This window comes from Lissotriton vulgaris, chromosome 12 (assembly GCF_964263255.1).
Source record: "Lissotriton vulgaris chromosome 12, aLisVul1.2, whole genome shotgun sequence".
Classification (NCBI taxonomy): domain Eukaryota; kingdom Metazoa; phylum Chordata; class Amphibia; order Caudata; family Salamandridae; genus Lissotriton; species Lissotriton vulgaris.
Genome location: NC_141700.1, coordinates 38,332,465 through 38,354,710, shown reverse-complemented (window position 1 = coordinate 38,354,710; position 22,246 = coordinate 38,332,465). Strand labels below are relative to the sequence as shown.

The 22,246-nt window shown below is 46.8% G+C and overlaps 1 protein-coding gene across 2 annotated transcripts in view; it reads left to right on the top strand.

The window, feature by feature from the left end:
- CPAMD8 (C3 and PZP like alpha-2-macroglobulin domain containing 8) overlaps positions 1 to 22,246 on the top strand; it is a 1,208,079-nt gene that overhangs the window by 298,006 nt on the left and 887,827 nt on the right. For both annotated transcript variants that reach the window (XM_086946939.1, XM_086946938.1), the window contains exon 21: positions 9,239 to 9,392. In XM_086946939.1, the coding sequence (XP_086803065.1) occupies positions 9,239 to 9,392 (154 nt within the window). The remainder of the gene's footprint in view (positions 1 to 9,238; positions 9,393 to 22,246) is intronic.

Here is a 22,246-nt window from a genome sequence, read left to right as displayed (position 1 = left end):
TATTAAGACCCTTCCGTGTTTCCTGTAAAAATTGATCAGTGTGAATCACTCCTATCACCTTATGTTCCTCAAAGATCGCTCTTTCTGCGGGCATCACAGAACTGACGGTAGAATCCTGCCGGGATAGAGCGTCTGCTTTCTTGTTCTGGCTCCCTGGTCGAAAGGTGACAATGAAATGATATTCTTCAAAAAATGTCATCCACCGCAATAGACGAGGAGTCAAGAGACGAACAGTTCTCAGATACTGTAAATTACGATGGTCCGTGTACACAGTTATGGCATGTTTCGCTCCCATCAACCAGTGTCTCCACTCTCCAAAGGCCTCTTTAATGGCAAGAAGTTCCTTTTCTGTGATGGTATAGTTTTCTTCTGCTGCATTGAACTTCTTTGACATGAATGCCACTGGATGTAGTTGCCCTGTTTCTTGGTGCCTTTGTGAAAGGACTGCACCCATGGCCACATCTGATGCGTCTGCCTCTACAATGAACGGAAGACTTGGATCTGCATGTACTAAAACAGGAGCAGAGGTGAACGCGATTTTTAATTCTTCTAATGCATTTTGTGTCTTTGAAGTCCCTACGAACGGGATACTTTTCTTTGTCAAATGAGTGAGTGGAGCAGCTTTATCTGAAAAGTTAGAGATGAAACGTCTGTAAAAGTTTGCGAATCCCATAAAACGCTGGATGTCTTTGATGTTCTTGGGACTGGGCCACTCAGCTATCGCTTTGACTTTTCTTTCTGCCATTTCTTGACCATCCGGTGTGAGTATTACACCCAGAAATTCCACAGTGGACACATGAAATTCGCATTTGCTAAGTTTGCAAAACAAATGGTGTTTTCTTAAAGCCTGAAGAATGAGACTCACGTGTTGTACATGTTGTTCTTCATGTGCGGAATAAACCAGGATATCGTCAATGTAGACGATCACGAATTTGTCCAAAAACTCTCTCAAAACATAGTTTAAAAAAAATTGAAACGCGGCGGGCGCATTGCACAGCCCGAAGGGCATTACAAGGTATTCGAATAAGCCGTACCTTGTTTTAAAAGCTGTTTTCCATTCGTCGCCGTGACGCATCCGGACCAAATGGTATGCTCCATGCAAATCCAGTTTCGTGTAGATCACTGCTCCTTTGACCTGTTCAAGCAAAACGGTTATCAACGGTAAGGGGTATTGATTCCGGATAGTGATAGAGTTCAAAGCTCTAAAGTCAATACACATTCTTAACTCCCCATTTGCCTTGGTAATAAAAAACAGTGGTGAGGCCGCTGGTGATGCAGAAGGACGAATGAACCCCAACTCCAAGTACTTATCCAAGTATTCCCGTAAGTGGATATTTTCTGGTTCGGTGAGAGCGTATATCCGACCACACGGCACGACTGATCCAGGTTGAAGATCTATTCTACAATCGTAGGGTCTGTGGGGTGGAAGTGTCTCTGCTTTCTGATCACAGAATACATCCTGATATTGGTCATAACATGAAGGCAGTTCGATATCTTTCTCTGCAGCAGTGGCAATGTGTAGCGTTTTCCTGAGGCATGATCCTGATGATGCCCAACAATTGGTAGCACAATACTCCGAAGATAGAACCAGCGTTTTCTTTTCCCAATTGATGTTTGGGTTGTGTAAAGACAACCATGGTAAACCCAAACTTACACCATACGATGGAGCGGAAATGATGTTAAACGATAAATGCTCCTGATGGCCTGGTAGACATTCCACTACACACAATTTAGTGATTTGTCGAATGGGGCCTGCTTCTAATTGCTTGCCATCTACCGCGAGTACCGTTTCTGGTTCCATCTTCTCCTCTAATGGAATATTCAAACGCTTGGCCTCCATGATGTCCATGAAACACCCCGTTGCTCCGGAATCTACCATGGCTTGGATGTTACAAGGTTTTTTATCCACATATATGATGAGATCGATAAAAAAGTGTTCATTGGACCTACTGTTATTCTTCTGTAATGAAGGGATTCCCAACACGCTTGACGACTCCCCTTCTTTACATCGCCAGCTCTTCAGTTTCCCGACTCTGCTTTCGGGTTTTGTACAGCAGCGGCTGTAGTACTATATCTGGAACGGCCTGGTTTGAGTTGAACAGGGCATTCACGAAGGTAATGTCCCTTTTTCCCACAATAAAGGCATAATCCACTCCGTCTTCTATGTTCCCTTTCTTCTCCAGTTAATGCAGCTCTCACTGTTCCGATTGCCATCGGTTCTGAAGAAGATGCTCCTGTTTCCGACGTTTTCGGCTTATCATAACGTGTTGGGTATCTATCCTTCCTAACATGTTCGCCTTTGCGTTCTCTCATTCTATGATCCAATCTCATAGCAAGTTCAATTAACGCTGTACATGTTTGAGGTTGAGGATCCACTTGCGCTATTAAGTCTTTCAAATCCTCTCTGAGTCCTTGATAGAAGACTGCTGATTGTTTATCTTCAGGCCATCGAGTTTCTGTGACCAACCTTCTGAACGTGTTCACATATGTCAATAGATCTTTATTCCCTTGTTTAATGACTATCAGCTCCCTATCTGCTGCATAAGGGTCTGCACGCCGATCAAAAGTTTTTTCGAATTCGTCTTTGAAAGCATTCCAATCATGTAGCAGATTATCCTCATTTCTCACTAAGGGAACGGCCCATTGTGCTGCGTTGCCTGCCAAATACGATATTAGAAACGACACCCTGGCTTGGTTGGTGGCAAACACCTTAGGTTTACAATTAAAGTGTAATAGCACTTGTGATAAAAACACTTGTACCTTATGTGTGTCGCCCGTAAATTTCTCAGGGGGCGCTAAAGGTATTGGGGTTGGGATTTCCACTACCATGGCATTAGAGGCCGTTTGTGAAGAGCTCCCCATATCAAAAGGATTGCGTTGCATCCTATCTACCTTGGCTTGTAGTGCAGCCGTTTCATTGCGAGCGGCTTTTAATTCTACTTGAACCAAAGCTAGTGCGGCCAGTACATCATCCATAGTGGCCATTGTATTCAAGATCGACCCAACCGGGAGGATAAGTTATTCGTGGGCCGATTATTCTGTTCTGCAACCATTCGAATCCTCAGGGTTGGTTCGATGCTCAAATAGTATCCATCTCTAAACCGCCCCAAATCTGCTATGAATACTACGCAGACTAAAGGATGGTTAAGAGAGGGAAGAATGGATAAAGCCAGGAAGGAAAGGATGGGAACAGCGGGGAGGGAGACCTTTGAAAACACAAGAAGAGAGAAGAACAAACAATTACTAACCACTATAGGCGTGCTTCTTCTCATAAACAATGTATAACTATTTGAGCTACCACTAACCTGTAAAGAAAAATACATAGGAATTCACATTGGAGTTGTGTACAAGAAGTCTTCCTACTTCAGGAGGCTGAAACAACAATGATGGGTATCAGACAGTTCTCTACGTATTCTAATATCTCCAACTTCAAACATAGATAAAGCACACTACCTGTCTAACATAGACGAACCCCTTCATTCATACACAACTCCTGTAAAGAGAAAGAAAAGCATGTATTTCATGAACATTTTGTCTTGGGCAAGGCACTTTCCATGTTCAATAGCATACAACACGATTACCCCTTGTAATAGTGTTTTGTCAATCCGGGAGTTACGTCACTCCCCAACAAGTAAGGGTATGGAAAAATCAATGACACAAAGTTTCCTCAATGCTGCCGAACACCAATGAAGTCATGTGCTTCTTTTCATCCGGGACAATATTAATCACTCCTTGCACCCAGATACTGACTCGTAAATCCAGCCATAAAGTAACATATGAAGGGTCAGCTCCCCCTCGACTTGGAAGCACAAAACACCCAAACAGTTACACGAGGGTTTCAGATTCCAGCAAAGCACGATCCCGTGCAACCAAAGGAAAAACGCCGTTTGTTACAACCACAAACGATCGTTAATGGAGCTCCAAAAGCACTCAGAGGACGGTGCCAAAGGCACCCTTACCAGCCGCCGACAACTCCGGTTCCAGATCTCCAGACGCCAGTGAACACAATAATCGGCAGCGTCCTGCCCAGTCTCCGTACGGTTATGCGCTGTGACCACGTGACCCGGAAGCAATCCGATCACGTCGCGGATGGCGCTACAGCCGCTGGGAATTGTAGTTCGTGACGGCTGTGCCCTCGTAAGCCTAGTGCCCCCTAACAGACTCGTACAACACAACCCTCCCACCAGTCGGCCTTGACAGTCCTAACATGGAATGTCCGGGGATTGGGAGACAAGGTGAAGCGTGGCCTTGTACTGCAATACCTGAAGCGTTGCAATCCAGCAGTGGTCCTACTGCAGGAAACACATCTTGTGGGCTCGGCCTCAAAGGCAATGGATAGATGGGGATACAAGTTCATCGCACGTGCAGACTTCTCCTCTGGTTCTAGGGGAACAGGGATCCTCATAAGGAAGAACTTCCCGCTAGTATGCCAACAGACGCGAATAGATGATCAGGGCCGCTTCGCGGCGGTGACAGTTCAATGGGAGGGTCATCTTTTCAACTTTGTGTCCGTATATGTCCCTCCAGGCTTACATGCTACAGCACACACTGCCCTCACGACATTCCTCTTGGCTTTGCCGGTGGCGATGTTGGTGATAGGGGGCGACTTTAATGACATTGTAGACCATGAGTTTGATAGACATCCACACATAAAAAAAGGTACGGGGAGGTGGGCGACTCCTCGTACTGCTGGACGCCCTGGGGCTTACAGGCTGCTGGAGACACAAACACCCTCATGATAAACAGTACACCTACTATTCAGCGACCCATGATTGTCTCTCGCGGATAGATTATGTCTTGATGTCTGCAGATGGGCTACAAGGCATTGAGGAGGTGGATATCCTCCCCAGGGGAATCTCCGATCACTCCCCGCTGCGACTCACATACACAAACCACCGTACCCATAGGTGCCGCATCTTCCCTATTCACGCGGGCTATCTGCAGGCTGCCCCTCTGGTGAAAGCTCTGACCAACACCACCAAACAATACTTTCAGGAAAATTCTGGCTCAGTAGACTCCCACAGTAGACTCCCACAGCACCCTGTGGGAGGCCTACAAAACAGTCCTGCGCGGGCAGGCGATTGCCTCCATTGCTGGCCACAAGCGAACACAACGACAGGAACTTAACACCCTCGAGGAGGCTCTTAATACTCCAATTCAGGAACAGGAGACTCACCCGTCCCTGAGGACCGCCCAGGCAGTACGGCTACGGCGCACCGAGTGGATGGCATACCAGAAAGAATGGTTCAAAATACACTACAGACGACCCGTCACAGGGTTTATGAGCTGGGGGACAAGGCCGGGAAGATGTTGGCATGAATGGACAAGAAAGAAAAAGGAGGTAGAGTCATTGCGCAGCTGACGTCTCCCGAGGGATATACGACCTCGGATCCTGGGGCTATATCCGACCTATTGGCTGACTATTTTGAAAAAACCTACACCCCCCATGCGCCCTACTCGATAGAGGAGGCATACGATTACATTAAAGATCTGACAATCCCTCGCCTCTCCCCAGAAGCAGCCCTTCTACTTGAGGCAGACATCACCGCGGAAGAAATACAGGAGGCAACCTATGCGCTAGCGTCCGGTAAGGCACTGGGCCCCAACGGGCTTCCAGTGGAACTGTATAAGAGCACTGTTCAAACAACGGCCCCCTACCTCCTCAATATGTTTTCTGATAGTCTCGAAGCTGGGGAACTACCTAGAGACCAGCGCCTCGCCACGATTATCCCGATCCATAAACCTAGCAAAACGACAGTGGCCTGTGCCTTCTATCGCCCTATCTCCTTAATAAATGCGGAACCGAAGATCCTCGCCAAATTACTGGCGCTGCGGCTGGCCCCCCACCTTAGCACTCTGGTGCACCCAGATCAGTCTGGCTTTATGCCACACCGTAGTACATCACACAACCTGCGCCGCCTGCAGGCAGTGCTGGCCCGCAGGGAGCACATACAGGAACCTGCTGTTCTCCTTTCCCTTGACGCCACGATGGCATTCGTTACTGTGGAATGGCCTTATCTGTTCGCGGTGCTTCAACACATGGGCTTTGGCCCCAAGTTCCTCGCCTGGATTCGTCTACTCTATACCAAACCCCGGGCCCAGATAGTAGCAAATGGTCACATCTCTAGAGACTTCCCACTTGGCCGCGGGACAAGGCAGGGATGCCCGTCATCCCCCTTATTATTTACGCTGATCCTTGAACCGTTAGCAATCTGGATCCGGTGGGAGCCCTCCATCAAGGGTATCCGGTGGTCGCCTGTATGGGAAGATCGCATATCCCTATACGCAGACGATATCCTTCTTTATCTCACCTCCCCCAAAAAGTCAATTCTAGAGCTCCTAAATGTCTGCAAAAAATTTGGGAGAGTGTTGGGATATAGGATTAACTGGACTAAATCTGTCCTATTCGTTCTTGCCGGCCTCCCACGTCTGCTCCCTGCGAGCTGCCCTTTACGTTACACCGAGGCGGCTTTTAAGTATCTGGGTGTTTATGTGTCATCGGACCCAGACGAGTTCTACGCCCTGAATTTGAAACCCCCACTGGACCGGTTCAAACGGGATGTGAAGGTGTGGCGCTCCCTTCCTCTCACTCTCCTGGGCAAAGCAGCACTATTCAAAATGATGTCCCTCCCCCGCTTCCTGTATCTCCTCGAAAATACGCCGTTCCCGGTCCCGCCCTCCTACTTTACGGCGATCTCAGCAGCGGTTTCTGCCTTGCTGTGAAATGGGAAGCCAGCACGGATTGCGCAATACAAGCTGGTGAAAGACTGGTACGACGGGGGTATAGCAATCCCTAATATCGAACTATACTACTGGGCGGCCCACCTCAAACAAATCAACTATTGGCTACATACCCCGCAGACTGAGCCCGCATATTTAGCGGACAGAAAGTGTTTGGAATCTGGAGGTCTGTTTAGGAACCTCTACAGTCGTGGCGTGTCGTCAGACCTACTGGGTCCAACACGTCACACGGTTCAACTCTGGTATAAAGCACATAGGCGCCTTCAGTGCTCTAATGTTATCATGCAAATGACACCCTTGTGGGTCTCGCATAGGCTGGGTTTCCTGCGCAACAGTAAGGGGTTCCAGGCCTGCGACAACATAGGCATCTCGGTGGTGGGAGACCTTTGGAAAAAACACAAGGTAGTGGACTTTTCATTCCTGCAAACCAATTATGATATGGCACAGTCTGAACACTATAGGTATATACAAATCCGACATGCACTGCAGACAGCCGTCCCGGCGGGGACGGACCTGCAGGAATCCACCCCTCTTGAAGATAGGTTGTTGACAGAACACATGTCATGCAAAGCAACATCCTTCACATAAAGAAAGTTGGTTAACAACCTCCCTGACATGTTATCTAAGTTGCGATTGAGTTGGTCGAGAGACATCGGTGACTTCGATGACTCGGAGTGGCAGGAGGACCTTTCCTCGCCGTGGGAGACAGCTATCCCCTCCAGGCTTAAACTAGTCCAACTGAAAATATTACACCGCACATATTACACCAGAACAGTCCTCTACAAGATAGGAAAGGCTTCTCACGAGTACTGTCTCCATGGATGCGGTGAAAAGGGAACATTCTATCACACTATATGGGACTGTGGTTGGGTGGCAATGTACTGGGCTGCTGTGATGCGCACCATTTCCCAAACTACAACTGTTTCCCTGTTGCCCGATCCCTGGCGCTGCCTGTTAAATATATGGGAAGCAACAGACCTAACCCATCGTCAGCAGGACTGGACAATGCTGGGTATGATGAAGGCAAAACGCAACATAGCTAGATTGTGGGGCTCTGATGTGTTACCTACGTTGAGGGACTGGTGCAGAGCCATGGATGAAGCGATGGTGGCCGAGAAAGCGGTATTTGTCCATCGGGGTGCCCTGGGAAGTGGGAACAAATCTGGGGTGCAAGGAACAAGTTCAGGGGAGATATATGTGAGCCCCCACGGCTCGACAGGGATGAGGCCCTTTCAGATTAAGAGTACTACTTGCATGTCTGTATGTTATGCGATGTCTTTCTTTGACCTGACGAATTCCCTATTGCTTTACAGATGCTATACCGATGCGGACTTGACTGTAATTGCACTGTATATGTTAAAGATACTGCAACTGTATGTTTTGTCGCCTTCCATGTTAAACACAATAAAAACAAGTTAAAAAAACAAAAAGTGCAGAAAAAGGGAACTAACGTCAGGGCACTGTGATGGGCACTTTAAGCTCCAGTGACATCACAGTGGCATGGATTGCAGTGCTGATATGGAGTCAGTGCCACCTGCCATCGTTCTTCTCCTAGGAATTATGGCTGCACGTTCCTCACTCTGAAGAACAAATACCCAGAAATCACTCCCTTCGATCGATGGGATGTAGCTGAATATGGGGCGTCACCCAGTAGTAATCCCGAAGTTCTGACCTAATTGGAGTACATAGATCAGAGCTCTAACTTGGGACTCCCTCACACTCCACATGCATTTCCCTTCAGGGAAAATGAGAGTGCTTGGTACATTCACTTGATTATTTAAAGCTTGGGTGGTATTCTGCAAGGTGAATACACTACTAAATAAAGAGAGCTCCTCCACCTCCGGCCGTTTTAACAATGTTCAATGCCGATTTAAACTACTGAGGATTCCCAGCTGACAACAGGGAATAATTGAAGCAGCATGGGTTCAATGGAAGATCTAGTGTTGGAGAATAGTCAGCACCCACACGTAGAGGTGAAGGTAGCAAAACGAGGATGCATGACCAGTACACAAGAGTAACTATATTCACATAGGAAGAAGTCGTTTTGATGGAGGTATGGGTAGAAGAGTTACTTCAGAACTTCTTCACTATGTAGGGGAGTCAAAAAAGTGGATGAAGTGATGGGACTACAGGATCTGGATTGAGGCGGGGGGGGTCTACATTTTCTAAGTGCAGCAGAAGAAAGCCTGGTCTTCTCCTTCCTACACTTTCTGTCTTCCTGCATGGTGATGCTGCTGGTGCAAGGTTGCACTGCAGTATGGGATCTTCATCCTGAATGCCCAAAATGGCCGGATGCTTGAGTGTATTACAAGAGAATGATGTGACATAACTTAATGCTGATGCTGACAGGTAGAGTAAGAGTAAGAGTAAGATTGACTTAGAAAGTAGCCCATAATATGTTTTAGTTAGGTATGTTGTGTTCCTAAGTACTATTACTGTATTTTGAGGAAAAAGCAAACCTTGTTTCTAAGGAAGAGATATTTTTTTCTTGCGGCAGGTTCATGTCAAGATTTCAGTCTCCAAAGGCATTAAATTTGTGGGGTATCCTGGAAAGCACCACTTGATAAGAAAGATGTGTGTGGCACCAAGTGAGACGAAGCCCACCTCCCTGGTTTTATCCTTCAGTGAACTTGGACAAACTAGCATTACAGGTAACATTGACACACTAGACTTCCTAAATGTAATCATTTTTTTGTATCCACATTAATTTGACAAAGTATGGATGAGAGCCAGCTTATCCACTATTTTAAAGCAACATTATGTGCCTAAAAGCGCCAACTAAGCCCACACCCTATATGATGACTGAATTCATCCCTCCTGTCATTTTTACCTCAGACCCATTTCCTGTTCAGCCTCACTGAAGATTGTCCTTTTCTTCCTAGTAAGTAATTTGGGGTAGATGTAAACATGATGGGGAAGTGCTGGGCTTGGGAAAGGAGTTCTAAAAATAAATATGCTGCAGGAACACTGGTGTGGAAGTGAATGGCACAGCTTCCCAAGTTACGCCATATCCTTCCACTTTGGTGATTCTGTTCTGCCCCTTAATTTAACACAGAGAAGAGCAAGGACGGATTGTGGGTGAACTCTTAATGCTCTTGGGGCCAGATGTACGACGTGATTTTCCATGCGCAAACGGGTTTTGCAACCCGTTTGCACATGCAAAATCACTGTTAGTCATGTACAATTTCTAAATAGCGAGTTGCAATATATTTGCGACTCGCTATTTAGGAATTGCGAGTCGCACTTTGAAATTGGCATTCCCTTCCTAATTGCGTCCGCAAAGCAATGTGCGAATGTTTGGTGACCACAATTGCGGTTGCAAATCACTTGCAAATTACCATCCTCTTCAAGAGGGTGAAAATGCAGTCGCAATTTGGAAGGGAATCCCAGGGGACCCCTTCCACTTGGTGACTGTCTCAAAAAATATTTTTTAAGGGCAGGTAGTGGTCCCAGGGACGATGTCTTTTTAGGTCGGAGGCCTAAAAGGCTGCGCTTGCGCAGACTTAGGCTGGAGATTTAATGACTCTGAGTGCGCTGTAGGTTCCGCCTCCCTGCCCTCTCTCTCCTTCATTGGCTGGCTTCCTAAACGGAGGCCAGCCATTGGAGGAGAGATGCATCACTTCAAACAAGCCCCGTCTTTTTCGGATTTGGGGGCGTGATTTTTTGCATTCTTTAGCCCTGTGACGTTGCCCGTCACTCAGGGCGCAAAACCACGCCCCCAATCCAAAAAATTTCAGAGCTGCCGGACGCCATTTTGCTGCTCGAGCAGCGTCTAGTGAGGACATGAGGTAAGCCTGTTTGTGCCGTTCTTAGTCTGTTTATGCCGTTTTTATTGTTTCCAAATCTCGCTTTTACTATCTGTGCAGTATTGTAATCCCTGTTGCAGCTTGCCCCAGTTCGTCTTCCTGATGTGTGAACGGACACGGACATCACGGGGCTGGGTTTTGCAAGCACAACGTTTCTTTCACGAGGCGGGTTTCCACTCCCAGCTTAGCAGAAGGTTTAAAACAAAGAATGTGCAGTTGCCGTGTATTTGCAGGCAGAAGTTCCCCCTTGAAGCAGACCTCGCCTCCAATTCGGGAACCCCTGCAATCCCAGAATCCTGCCTTAGTTTCTTCCAGACCCGTGTGGAGCAGCCATAGGTATCCTGCATTCAGAGGTACGTTCTCATTCTACGTTTGGTGTGCACCTAGTCTCCACCCATCTCTTGCCAGCCCGTCCTTGCTCCCCCCACGTTATTCCTTTGCCACTCCACCCTGCGTGCTGCAGTCGGTTCCTTCAAGTTCCCCGATCGCCACCCGTCCGCCCCGTGGAAGACATGCCTCCACTGTCCTGTCCAGCCATACCCTGTGCTGCCGGCCCCATCCCTGCACCCAAACACTCAGCTGAGACCCCAGCCATCTGTAACCAGCCAACCCTACCCGTGCGCCCCTCCGGTCTTCCCGTGTGCCCGCCCATGCCATACTTCGCACCTGATCTCCTTTTCATCGCCCCCCCTCCCCTCCGCTGCTATTGATGTTGTGTTGAGCCCCGTGGCACCTCTGCCCCCCTTCTGACGCGCGCCACTGTCCCGCCAGACGCCGCCTCGTCCTGTACTTATTTTATCGAAACCTTTGTTACCCTTCATTGCGAGCCCCCCACCCCCCCATCGGGGCAAAGTCGGGAGTGGATCTGCTCCATGTCAGCTATGCGATGTCCTTCTGCCCGAGTGAGTGAGCCAAGAGACCTCCACCGTCAGCCAGCGCCGCCAGACCAGCTACCTGCATTCATCGCATGCCTCCCATCCCCCCTTGCATCTATACCGCCCGAACACAAACCACTACCAGCCCCTGTTCAACCCCACCGTCCTGTGCCAGCGGGAAACACCCATCGCAACGAAGTGATCGCTTCGCGAACACAATACAACGCAATTAACACATCGCAGTAACGTTTACATCGCATGCCATAGCAACGCTTCGACGTTTACATCGAAAGGCATTGCAACGTAAGCAACAACAACGCAATTTGCAAACTTGCGCGATGTAACCATGTTGATTGTCAATCAAACTTGGTCCGTTTACTTTTTGAAAGTCATAACATGTGACTACAACTTGAAGTGAAACCCGTCATAAAATGTCAAGCCCGTTTAGACCGTTTATATTTGTGGAGTCATAAAATGTCAATGTCAAGCCCATGTTAATGTCGAAGCCTGTTTCAATTTTGCAATCGCATGTTGAATGTCACTCAAACTAGGAACGTTTACATTTGGAAAGTCTTAAAATGTCAAGGTGTCGGCCGCGATGCCACTCAAACTGGAAGCTTGTTCAGCGCGATGTAAAAAATAAAAACGTGGAAGTTTACATTTTACATTTTCAAAGTCATACGCGCGATGCCAGTCAAACATGCAGCTAGGTGAGATAAAAACGTGGGAATCATAAAAAGTGAAAAGCTTGAAGCTTGATGAGCGCAATATAATCATGTGGAAAGTCATACATGTCAAGCCCGTTTCTATCTTGAAATCGCAATGTAATCACCGTGATGTCACTCACACTTGTACCTTGATGGAATAAAAACGTTGAATAGGGGGGGGTGGATGAATGATGAATGGGTGGATTGATGTAGGTTCCAAAAGGTGGGTGGATGAATGAAGAATGAGTGGATGGATGGATTAAAGTAGGGATGTAAGGGTGGATGGATGATAGGGTTGATGGGTGAAGAATGGGTGGATGGATGTAGGTGCAAAAAATGTGAGTGGATGAACGTGTGTGTAATAGAAATACCAATAACAAACGATAATGTCAGAAAATGTCTATGAACGTATCCATTAATTTGTAAGTTTGCCTCATAAAGCATTCAAGGGCTGGGTCAGCTCCCCGGGTCTCAGGATATTATGGTCGCCCCTCCAAGCCAAGGTCTACTCGGGAGTTTTGCACGTTCTTATATCCTATATTTTCCATTCTTAATTTTCATTGTTGTACGTTTTTATCGTGGACTGAAATCTTCTCATTCCATCAAATAATTCACGTGATCTGAAATGTATATTCAAATATAGGCAACTGTTCATACCACGAATAATATCACAAAGCGGCACTTATACGACATTAATTAGCCTTTAATCGGTGTCACAGGGCATATCATAGGCTGCTCCTGACTGGACCGCTAGCATCCTTTTTAAAAACAAAAGAAAGGAACTGGAGAGCTTCACATGAGCACCAGTTACATTACACATTCATTTTTTGGTAGGAACAAGGAGACGTGCTTTGCCCAGAATAACAGGATCCCGAGAGGTCGCCGAGACTCGAACCTGGTTTCCCACCTCCAAACTCGGCAGCTCTGCCCATTAGCCCACATCTTCATCCATATCTTTAGCAACACATACCACTAGGAGAAGGATGAAGTGGTTTTGCCACAATCACAAGAATATATTTTAGGAGCTGCAAGCGGGAGGAATGCTCTAGTGCAAACTAGCAACTAAGAAGAGGACATGCATTTTTAAATTAACTAATTAAGCACTGCCATCACCAACTCTCTATCACAAAACAAGTATCCCACACACTATGACTCACACACTCACTCTGCCACAGTCTCACGCACTTTTATACCCCCCCCCCCCGCCCATACGTTTTTTCCCAAATTTTATGGTAGCATTTTGATAATGCAGTAATTTCTAGTGCACAATATATTGCCATAGTGCCCAGGAGGGGTGGGGGGGGGAGCGGTGGGGGGGTGGGGTCGTGGGTGCACGGCATTAGAGAGGCGGGATCAGGCAAAAGAATGCAAAAACTGGGGTAGGACAACACAAATCGCATTGTAAAGGAGTGCGATTTCGGAGCCTGCGGAGTAAAGTACTAACCCATACACAGGGCTTGAAGTGGGCCGGGTCTTAAGGGGTCTGAGCACCAGCAGTTTTTTTCTGGGGGCCTCGAAACGGGTCTCTATCGGGCTCTGTTTTGAGCCCTGACACAGGCAGCCCGTTTTTTTTCAAGGACTGCAATGACCGCTGTTTGCTGTCACTGCAGTCCGGAAAAAAGTGCCATGGCGCAAAACAAAGCCTGATAGAGACCCGTTTCGAGACAGCAGCAGGCACATGGATGTGCGCTGCTCACACTGCTCACTTCTCAGTACTAGAGAAGTTACAGCATGACGTCATGCCAGGGGAGCGTTGTGGGGGAAGGGAAATCCTTTAAGAGTCATTTTCTTTCTGGATGTCCCTTCTCTTTCTGAAACTCAGGAGCAGCAACATTGTGGTAGGGTCACCAAGGATTTAATTGGAAGCTTTGTCAATATTATATACAAGTTATAGTTGCAGCTTATTTATCGTCTGCAAGTAATAACCATTGACAAAGCCAATATTACTTACTTATTGTAGGTATGATGCTCCTTGTATCAAATATCTGGATGCAATGACGGAAACAGCAAATTACAAGTTGGGCGGCACACTATGCTAAGCACAGATTGTTTGCGTAAGTGATTTAAAGCCACGCCCCTAATTACACTGGGCACGCCCCTTTGAGAGACCCCCCAGTTTTTTCATCCCACTTAAAGCCCTGCCCATACACATGAACGCATTTGCGAGGCAACAACATCGTATGTATGTTACAGGCCTTATTTCTGTGTGTTTTGGGAATCGAATGGTGCAAGACTGTTTATTAGATGCAAGTGTCCCTTTGTTTTCATATCTGGGTATCTGGGATGTAGGCGTCTGACCTTCCTACTACAAACCGTTTGTGGGCGTGATCGTGAAAGCATGAACTGGCTCTGCTGATGGAGCTCCCTCCTAAATATGAGTATCTAAGTAGATATTGGAGAATTTAAAATATCTCTGGCAGGATATTTTGCAGAGTTACCGCAGTGGGGTTGGTTCGGTGTAGTCCTCTTAGATGCGCCGTAATGGAAAACTAATTCATGTGCAGCCAGCGCATTTCAAGCGTAGACCATTGAAACATTGCCCCCTTTCAGCCACCGAAGAATCTGGAAAATGTCGGATTTTGGCACCTTCGGAGCGTCATTTATTAAAGGACCGAGAAGGCTGCGCTTGCGCAGTCTCCGGGAGGAGATTTAATGTCCTTTAGTACGATGTTTGACCTGCCTCTCTCCTCCGTCTCTGTTCTATTGGCTGGCTTCCTAAACGGAGACCAGCCATTTAAGGAGAGGGGCATCACTCTAATAAAGCCCCGTCTCTTTCGGATTCGGGGGCGTAAGTTTTGCTGTCCTTTCGGCAGTGACGTCATCCGTCACTCAGAACGCCAAAACACGCCCCCGAATCCGAAAATTTTCGGAGTTGCGGACGCTGTTGGGTTTTTTTTGCATCGTGGATCCTGCTGCCGCTCCAGAGTCTCTGCGTCTGTGCCGTTTTTCTTGACTCTGCCACCCTGTTTGTGCATCCAGATCTCTTGCCCCCCCCCTTCGGCCCGCAGCTCTCCTTCCTCCTGCTCTCGCCCCCCGCCCCCACCTCGAGGCTTAATGAGGAGGGCCTAGCCATATGGTCATTACATATATCTATCAGTGATGGCATTATGCCTTTAGTTATCAGAAGCTTGGATCATAAGTGGCTCTGTCTGTGTGTGGCTCTGTCTGTGTGTGGCTCTGTCTGTGTGTGGCTCTGTCTGTGTGTGGCTGTCTGTGTGGCTCTGTCTGTGTGGTTCTGTGTGTGTGTGGCTCTGTGTGGATAGCTTTTTTGTAGGTGGCTCTATGTGTGGGTGGCTCTGTCTGTGTGAGGGTGGCTGTGTAGGTGGCTCTATGTGAATGACTCTGTGTGGGTGGCTCTTTATATGTGTGTGGGTGGCTTTGTGCGTGTGGCTCTGTGTGGGTGTAAATGCAATAGGTCATGCATTTGCGAGCGATTAAGCTATTGGCATTGTAAATAACAATGCCATTTATTTAACGATTAAACTATTGGCATTGTAAATGACAATGCCATTTATTTATGATAAAAAAAAAATCGTGAGCAATGCCAATAGCTCTAGCTTTAATAATGCCGAGACCATTGCATTGTAAATGCTTGTTTTAAATGCATCTCCTTTTTTAAGGAAAACTGGCTCCATTTAAAAAAAAAAAAGCTGCTTTATTTAAAAGACAGGCCACCATCCGTGGGAGAGCTGGCATTCCCAATAGGCTCGCAAATTGAGAGAGGCTCATTAATATTAATGAGCCTCGCACTTTGCGACCCTATTGGGAATCGCAAAACAGTGTAATAACACTGTTGTACATTTCATTTAGCGCCTCGCAATTTGCGACTCGCAATGAGTTGCAAATTGCGAGACGCTAAATGAAACGGTCATACATCTGGCCCTTAATCCTTTGAAAATCAGTGTTCACAGTCAGCAGGAGGCTAGAAGGATCTACTAGTGTCACAAGATATAAACGGCCTAAAAATTATTGACACAGCAGAATACGATGAAGGGAAGGCTTTTCAGAGGCACAGTCACACACAGGTGGATTCTCGCCCAAAAATTTGACATTTAACAATTAAAGAAAAGCACATCTTTTTAGGATTCGAATGCTGTGCATTATTCCGCCAAGTAGTGGCTGAGACCGAAATTTTCTCTTATAACACTTATCTCTTTTTTGTGTGGGCATTGTCAAGTTGTCAACCATTTAGTCTATGCACCCCTTGTATGTGAAAAGTGTGTCCCGGAAGTGCTTAGTGTGGTCACCATCTCCAGATTATTTTTTCTGCTTTTGGGAATGGAGTTCTGGAGCCGAAAAGAAGAAAAGAACGTTTTTGCCAAGAAATCTTAGGATTCACTGAAACGTTGGAGGATTTCAAATGAACATTGATGGGCACTGAGGAAGTTCATCAAACCACCAAATAAAGGCAAATTGTTCGGCAAGTTTTTCAGAAGGATGCACATTTACCATGTGGGTCAGCGAATGAGCATGAGCTATCGGAAAAACCCCTATAGATTTTGCCCTAACTCACCATAAATTCACCCAGAAGGACAGTCACAATGTCTGCATATATTGTCACCTGAAGGACCACAAGGCGGAGGGGTGCAATACATGTTCCGTACTAAAGGCTAAATCCTTGACGGTGAGAGAAAAACAGAGGTGGGCACACTACGCTATGGTGCAAGTGCAGCACAAATAAGATCTGTAGCTGTCAAGCAACACAGAAACACTTGAAGAAATCGAACTTGCACAAGGGGAAAATTCCGAAACTGAAGAAGTCTTTGAGGTTGAGCAAAAAAAGACTCTCATTGAAAGAGGCCAATACCACAAAATGCTTGGTAACTCTGCAAGGGCACAGCATGCAGAGCTGAAATCGGGCCCAAAGCTTGCAAAGATACCCTGGACACTGAAAACAGTCGTTACTGAAGGAAAGCAAAGGCATAACGAGCTCCACAGGTCTATAAACTAAAATACACCTTCAGAAGCAAAACCTTGAAGTGGCCTCAACTCTGAAAGGTGACCAAAAGAGTGGGAGTGATAAGGAGTCCAGCTAAAAGTAGACTTCAACGCCAAAAGGAAAATCTTTGACGCCAAACAAAAGGCTGTTTACTACGAGAGGAAGAAATAGCACCAAGTTGAAATGGAGGCCATACTGAGAAGGAAGAAGGCATTTGATGATTAGAAAACCTTACAAATCTCTCACAAAGCAACGAGGGACAGGGACAGTGAAAAAGAACCCACAGAACTGGAGCCTCAACAAGAAGCAGAGTAGAATTTCTTCAAATACAAAGAGGATTTAGAGGAGGTGCAGTTCGGGTAGAAATATTTCCAGGGAGTGTAAGCTACAAAAGATTGGCAGGACCTCTGCATGGATTCTTATGACAAAGGTGTTGACTCCTCTCCTACCAAAATCATCGCCACCAGATGGCATTGCTGTGTACAATGCCCTAAGCAAAAGGGCAGTAGACACTTGTGGGGTACAGCTGGCAGAGGAACATGCACAACCCTATTACCTTCACAAAATATGAATAGGCAATTGCGTATGCTGCTCAGCAATGCTGAGAACCTGCAGAGAGCCAGTTTGAGCAGCATTTTACCTTGCACCCCAAGTAGTCTCCCTGTTGGTCACTACCAAAAGTAAAAGGGCAAATGCACCATGTGGCCCTGTCCTCGTACAAGGAACAAACCAGTGGACATCGTAAGTCGCAAGATGGAAAGATCAGCAGCAAAACAGTGGTATATTGCCAGCTCTGTAACAAGAGTGGCCATTCACAAATGTACAAAATAGAGGATCTAATGCAGCAACTCCTTGAGCAGTACAGATAGAGGACAAATAGTGTCTTTCATTAAGGCAAAACCATTGCCAACACTTGCCTAAATATAACTAAAAAACAAGGGAGAGAGGGAAGATAAACAGAGCCACTCTTGGTCCCCGTGGCAGTATCAATTCAACAACGAAAAAGTGCAACCAACAAAAAAGAAGAGAGTCAGCAAGAGAAAAACACTCTTGTTTAAAAAGAACCCTCACTCACCAACCTAGTTGGTGACATGCTTCATCATTAGGTTCCCACCAGAGAGGCTGAGTGCAGCGGTCTCATTCTCAATCTGGTGTTGGGGATGAGAAATATGCAAGAGGCCATCGACCATAAAAGAGAGGCCACTTGCTGCTCTGGTGGTTGGTGTACATGAAGCAGAGAGTTGCACTTCTGTTTCATCAATAACAGTCATCCCTTCGAAGGAAACACTCTTCCGATACTGGAGTCTATGGTGGCACCCAGATAACGTAGAGTTTGAGTGGGCTGTTGGACAGATTTGTGCAGATTCACGTGAAGGCCTAGACGGCGAAGTAGATTTAGGTAAATCCGAAAGTTTTTCTTCACCATCTGTGGAAACAAACCCTTCAACAGCCAATCGTTCAAGTACGGGTACACAAATTGGCCTTGCCGACGCAGAGCTGCGGCTACCACCACCATGCACTTTGTGAATACCCTCGGTGCGGATTTTAGGCTGAACGGTAAGACTAGGAATTGGTATTGTTTGGAGCCCACCATGAATCGCAGGAACTTGCGGTGAAGTGGAGCAATTGTTATGTGGAAGTACGCATCTTGGAGGTCTATCGAACACATCTAATCCCCCTTTTGTAGGTGCGGATAAATGTGATGTAGCGCCAACATGCGAAACTTCTCTCTCCAAATGACCTTGTTCAGAGATCGCAGATCCAGGATAGGTCTGAATTTGTGTGGGTGGTCTTTCTTTGGCACTAGAAAGTACCTAGAATAGACTCCCTTTCCTCTTTAAGTTGAAGGAACTTCTTCTACGGCCAATTTCTAAAGGAGGACAGACACCTCCTGATGAAGCAATTTTAGTTGTTGGGGATGCGACTTTAGTGGAGGGATGTTCTTTGGTGGTGCACTGAAAAGAAGTGTGTATCCATTGTTCAGTATATTTAGCACCCATTGATCTTTTATTATTTTGCTCCACTCTGCCACATGATTTGAAATACTTCCTCCCACTGGAGTGGGAAACCGCACTAGACGAAGCAGAAGATCACTGCTTCCCTGAAGTCTTGGCTGCGCCGGAAGATTGTTGATGTTGTCCTCCTCTGCCTCTGGAACCTCTATGGCTTTGAAACTGAGACCTGGATTGCTGGTTCTGCTTCTGCTGCCATTGAGGGGTTTGAACCCTCTGTTGGTAGTTTTTGCGATTTTAAGGCCTGCATCTTCGTCTGAACTCTTTTTCTTTTCTAGACCTACCGCCTTCAGCGTATCCTGCTCAGTCTTCATCCTGGCCATTTCTTCATCGGTGTGGAACCAAAAAGAGATGTACCGGAAAATGGTAGATTTAAAATCCGGTGTTGAGACTTCAGATTTAAAGCTGTTAGTCGTAGCCATGAAAACCTTCATGCACAAATGCCGTGTGCATATGAATGTGCAGCTAGAGAGGTTTCGTCCACTGCAGTACTAATCACCTGATTATAAACAAACACCCCTTCTTGGACAATTTCTGCAAAATCTGACCTCTTTTGCCAGCTTTTCCTTAAAATGCTCCAAAGAATCCCACAAGGACCTGGTGTAGCATCCTAACAGGGCTGCAGCGCTTGATACCTTCAAGGAGGATGCTGCGGATCCGCAAACCTTTCTCCCCCAAGAGTCCTCGGCTCAACTCTCTTTGTCTGGAGGGACAGAGGAGGAAGAAGCGAGTGCATGAGTTTTCTTTGCTGTCGCGATGATCACCGAGTCCGGCGGGGGATCTGACTTTAAAAATAAAGGATCCCAAGCAGCTGGCTTATATTTTTTCTGAATCCTCGCTGGGGCAGCTTTAATCGAGGATTGAGTGAGAAAGACGCCAATCACTGGTTTGATAAGACCAGGAACCAGTAGGAGCAAAGGTCTGGACATAGACCATTGATGAAGAGTCTCGAATATGATAGAGGTAGAAGCTTGCGCAGCGGACATATCTATGTTCAGTTTCAGTGCCCCTCTAGTGAGAACATCGTGAAATTTATTAATGTCATCAATAGGTGACAATCTAGAAGGAGGGCTATCTGTAAGGTCAGGTGAATGATCCCTTTTTGAAGAGTGAGGTGAAGAAGAAGACCAAGACAGTGTTACTGCTCTCTTCCGATGAGCATGAGATGGTCTATGCTCCGGAGATTTGTCCTGACGATCCCTGAACCGAGCAGCAGGTGATCTGTCCACCTCCTGTACTAATCATTCCAGTGGGAATCTTAATGCCAATGGCTGATAGCAAGGAGCCATCTTGGTGTCAGATGTACAGAAGGAGACCTCTGCCTTCTTGGAGAAGTTGGTCTTGGTGATTGTTGTGCCTCTCGAGACGGACAAGAAGAGCTTCTCGTCGAAATCACTTAAGGAGAACTCGCCGCTGAAGGCGATGACTTCCTGTGGCAAATGGAGGTTGAGCGGTGCCTGGAGGAGCGATGCGTCGTCGACTATATGTAACCAGGACCGGTGAGTGTTCCGAGAGGGATCTTCTCCTCGGTGTCGACCTCTCTCCCCGCTTCGATGTCGAATGTCTTGACGTTGAAGCAGTCAACCTCGTCCTCGATGCAGAGCGTCTGGGAGAAGGTAAAGTGTCCTTCCTTGACGTCGACGGAGACCACTGTCTCGACGTTGAACGCCGTCTGGTCAGCGACAACGGAGGAGTCTGCTTTGAGGTCGAATGCCTCGCACCTGGCGACAACGATGCCTGTCTCGACGTAGACTGGTTGATGGCGACGGAGAAGCTTGGTTAGATGGCGATCGTTGTTCTGCTGGTGACCATGAAGGCCTGTCTCGACGTTGACGGCAACGGAGACGCCCGCTTCGACGCCGATCGCTGCTCTACTGGCGACGGCGGAGCATGTCTCATTGTTAAACGCTGTATTGACGGCGATGATGGAGATCCTACTCTTGACGTTGTGCGAGCCCGCACAAACAGACATCTACTCTTCGACGCCGATCGTCGCCGGGTTGACGACAGAGGAGGGTGTGACGTACCTGCTGTCTTCTTCGACGACCGGTGTTCTCTCAATGGCGGGCATGCCATCGATGGTCTTCTTGTCGACGTTTTAGCTGCCGGTGAAGGTATTTTCATCGCCGATCCCGACGCTGAGGGAGAGCAAACTGAAACTTTACTTCTGGATGACGATCCTGCTCTCTCCCTTCTCTTCTTCACCAGAGACCTGCCTCTGGAAAGAGCTTTACCCTTCTCAACCAGCCCATAAAGACAACTCCTCTCTCTGTTTTTCAGAGTACGCCTGGACAGGGACTGACAATGTTTGCAAGTCTTAGGTTCATGATCCTCAGGAAGGCAAAGGATACAGACAGAATGTGAGTCTGATCTAGCCTTCTTTTTGCCACAGGAAGGGCAAGAGTCAAAGAGAGATGGCATTTCTGAGAGGAAAATATGCCTAATTCTCTAAAACAAAAGTAGAAAATGATTTTAAAAGCCAAAAGATGTCGAATTAATTAGGTTTCGGCCAAATAATTGTAGATATTTTCTGACAGAAATTGGAAAAAGCAAGAGCTGAAGTAACCAGGGTACTGACAGAAGGAGCTGGAAAGAACAACTGACCTAACAGTCACCCCTGAGACATGATGGGAAGCTAGGGATCATCTCTGCATTAAAGGCAAGCCAGTTTATTCCTATGTGTTTCTATGATGTTAGCTTTTCAGCTTTTCACACTGAGTGTTTTCTGGAATGCATTCTGTGAGCTGGCAATGCTGTCATTCCTCTTTGCAGGAGTATGTTTTTTTCTGCTGCACATTAAAGCAGTTCAAATGCTCTTTGTTTTTCTTCACTGCTTCATGTTGAATGTATATATGTTTGCAAAGGAAATTCTTGTAGCATTGCTCAGCTCTTCTTTTCTATATGGAAGGCTGCATTTGTGATATATATGTTTCTCACATATATGTATATATTGTTTCCGGGGTCCCCGCGCATGGGCAGGAATATTCATATGCTTATGGCTATTGATGATCCCCTGGAAGAGAAACTAGGCTTCTCTCTCAACTTCAGAGAAACCATTGCCAATTACACAAAGGGAAATACGTTTCAAGGAGGAGCAAGACTACATTTGTTGGAGGCCAAAGCCTTCCTATGAAAAAAGAGAACAGGCACTGACAGAGTAAACTTG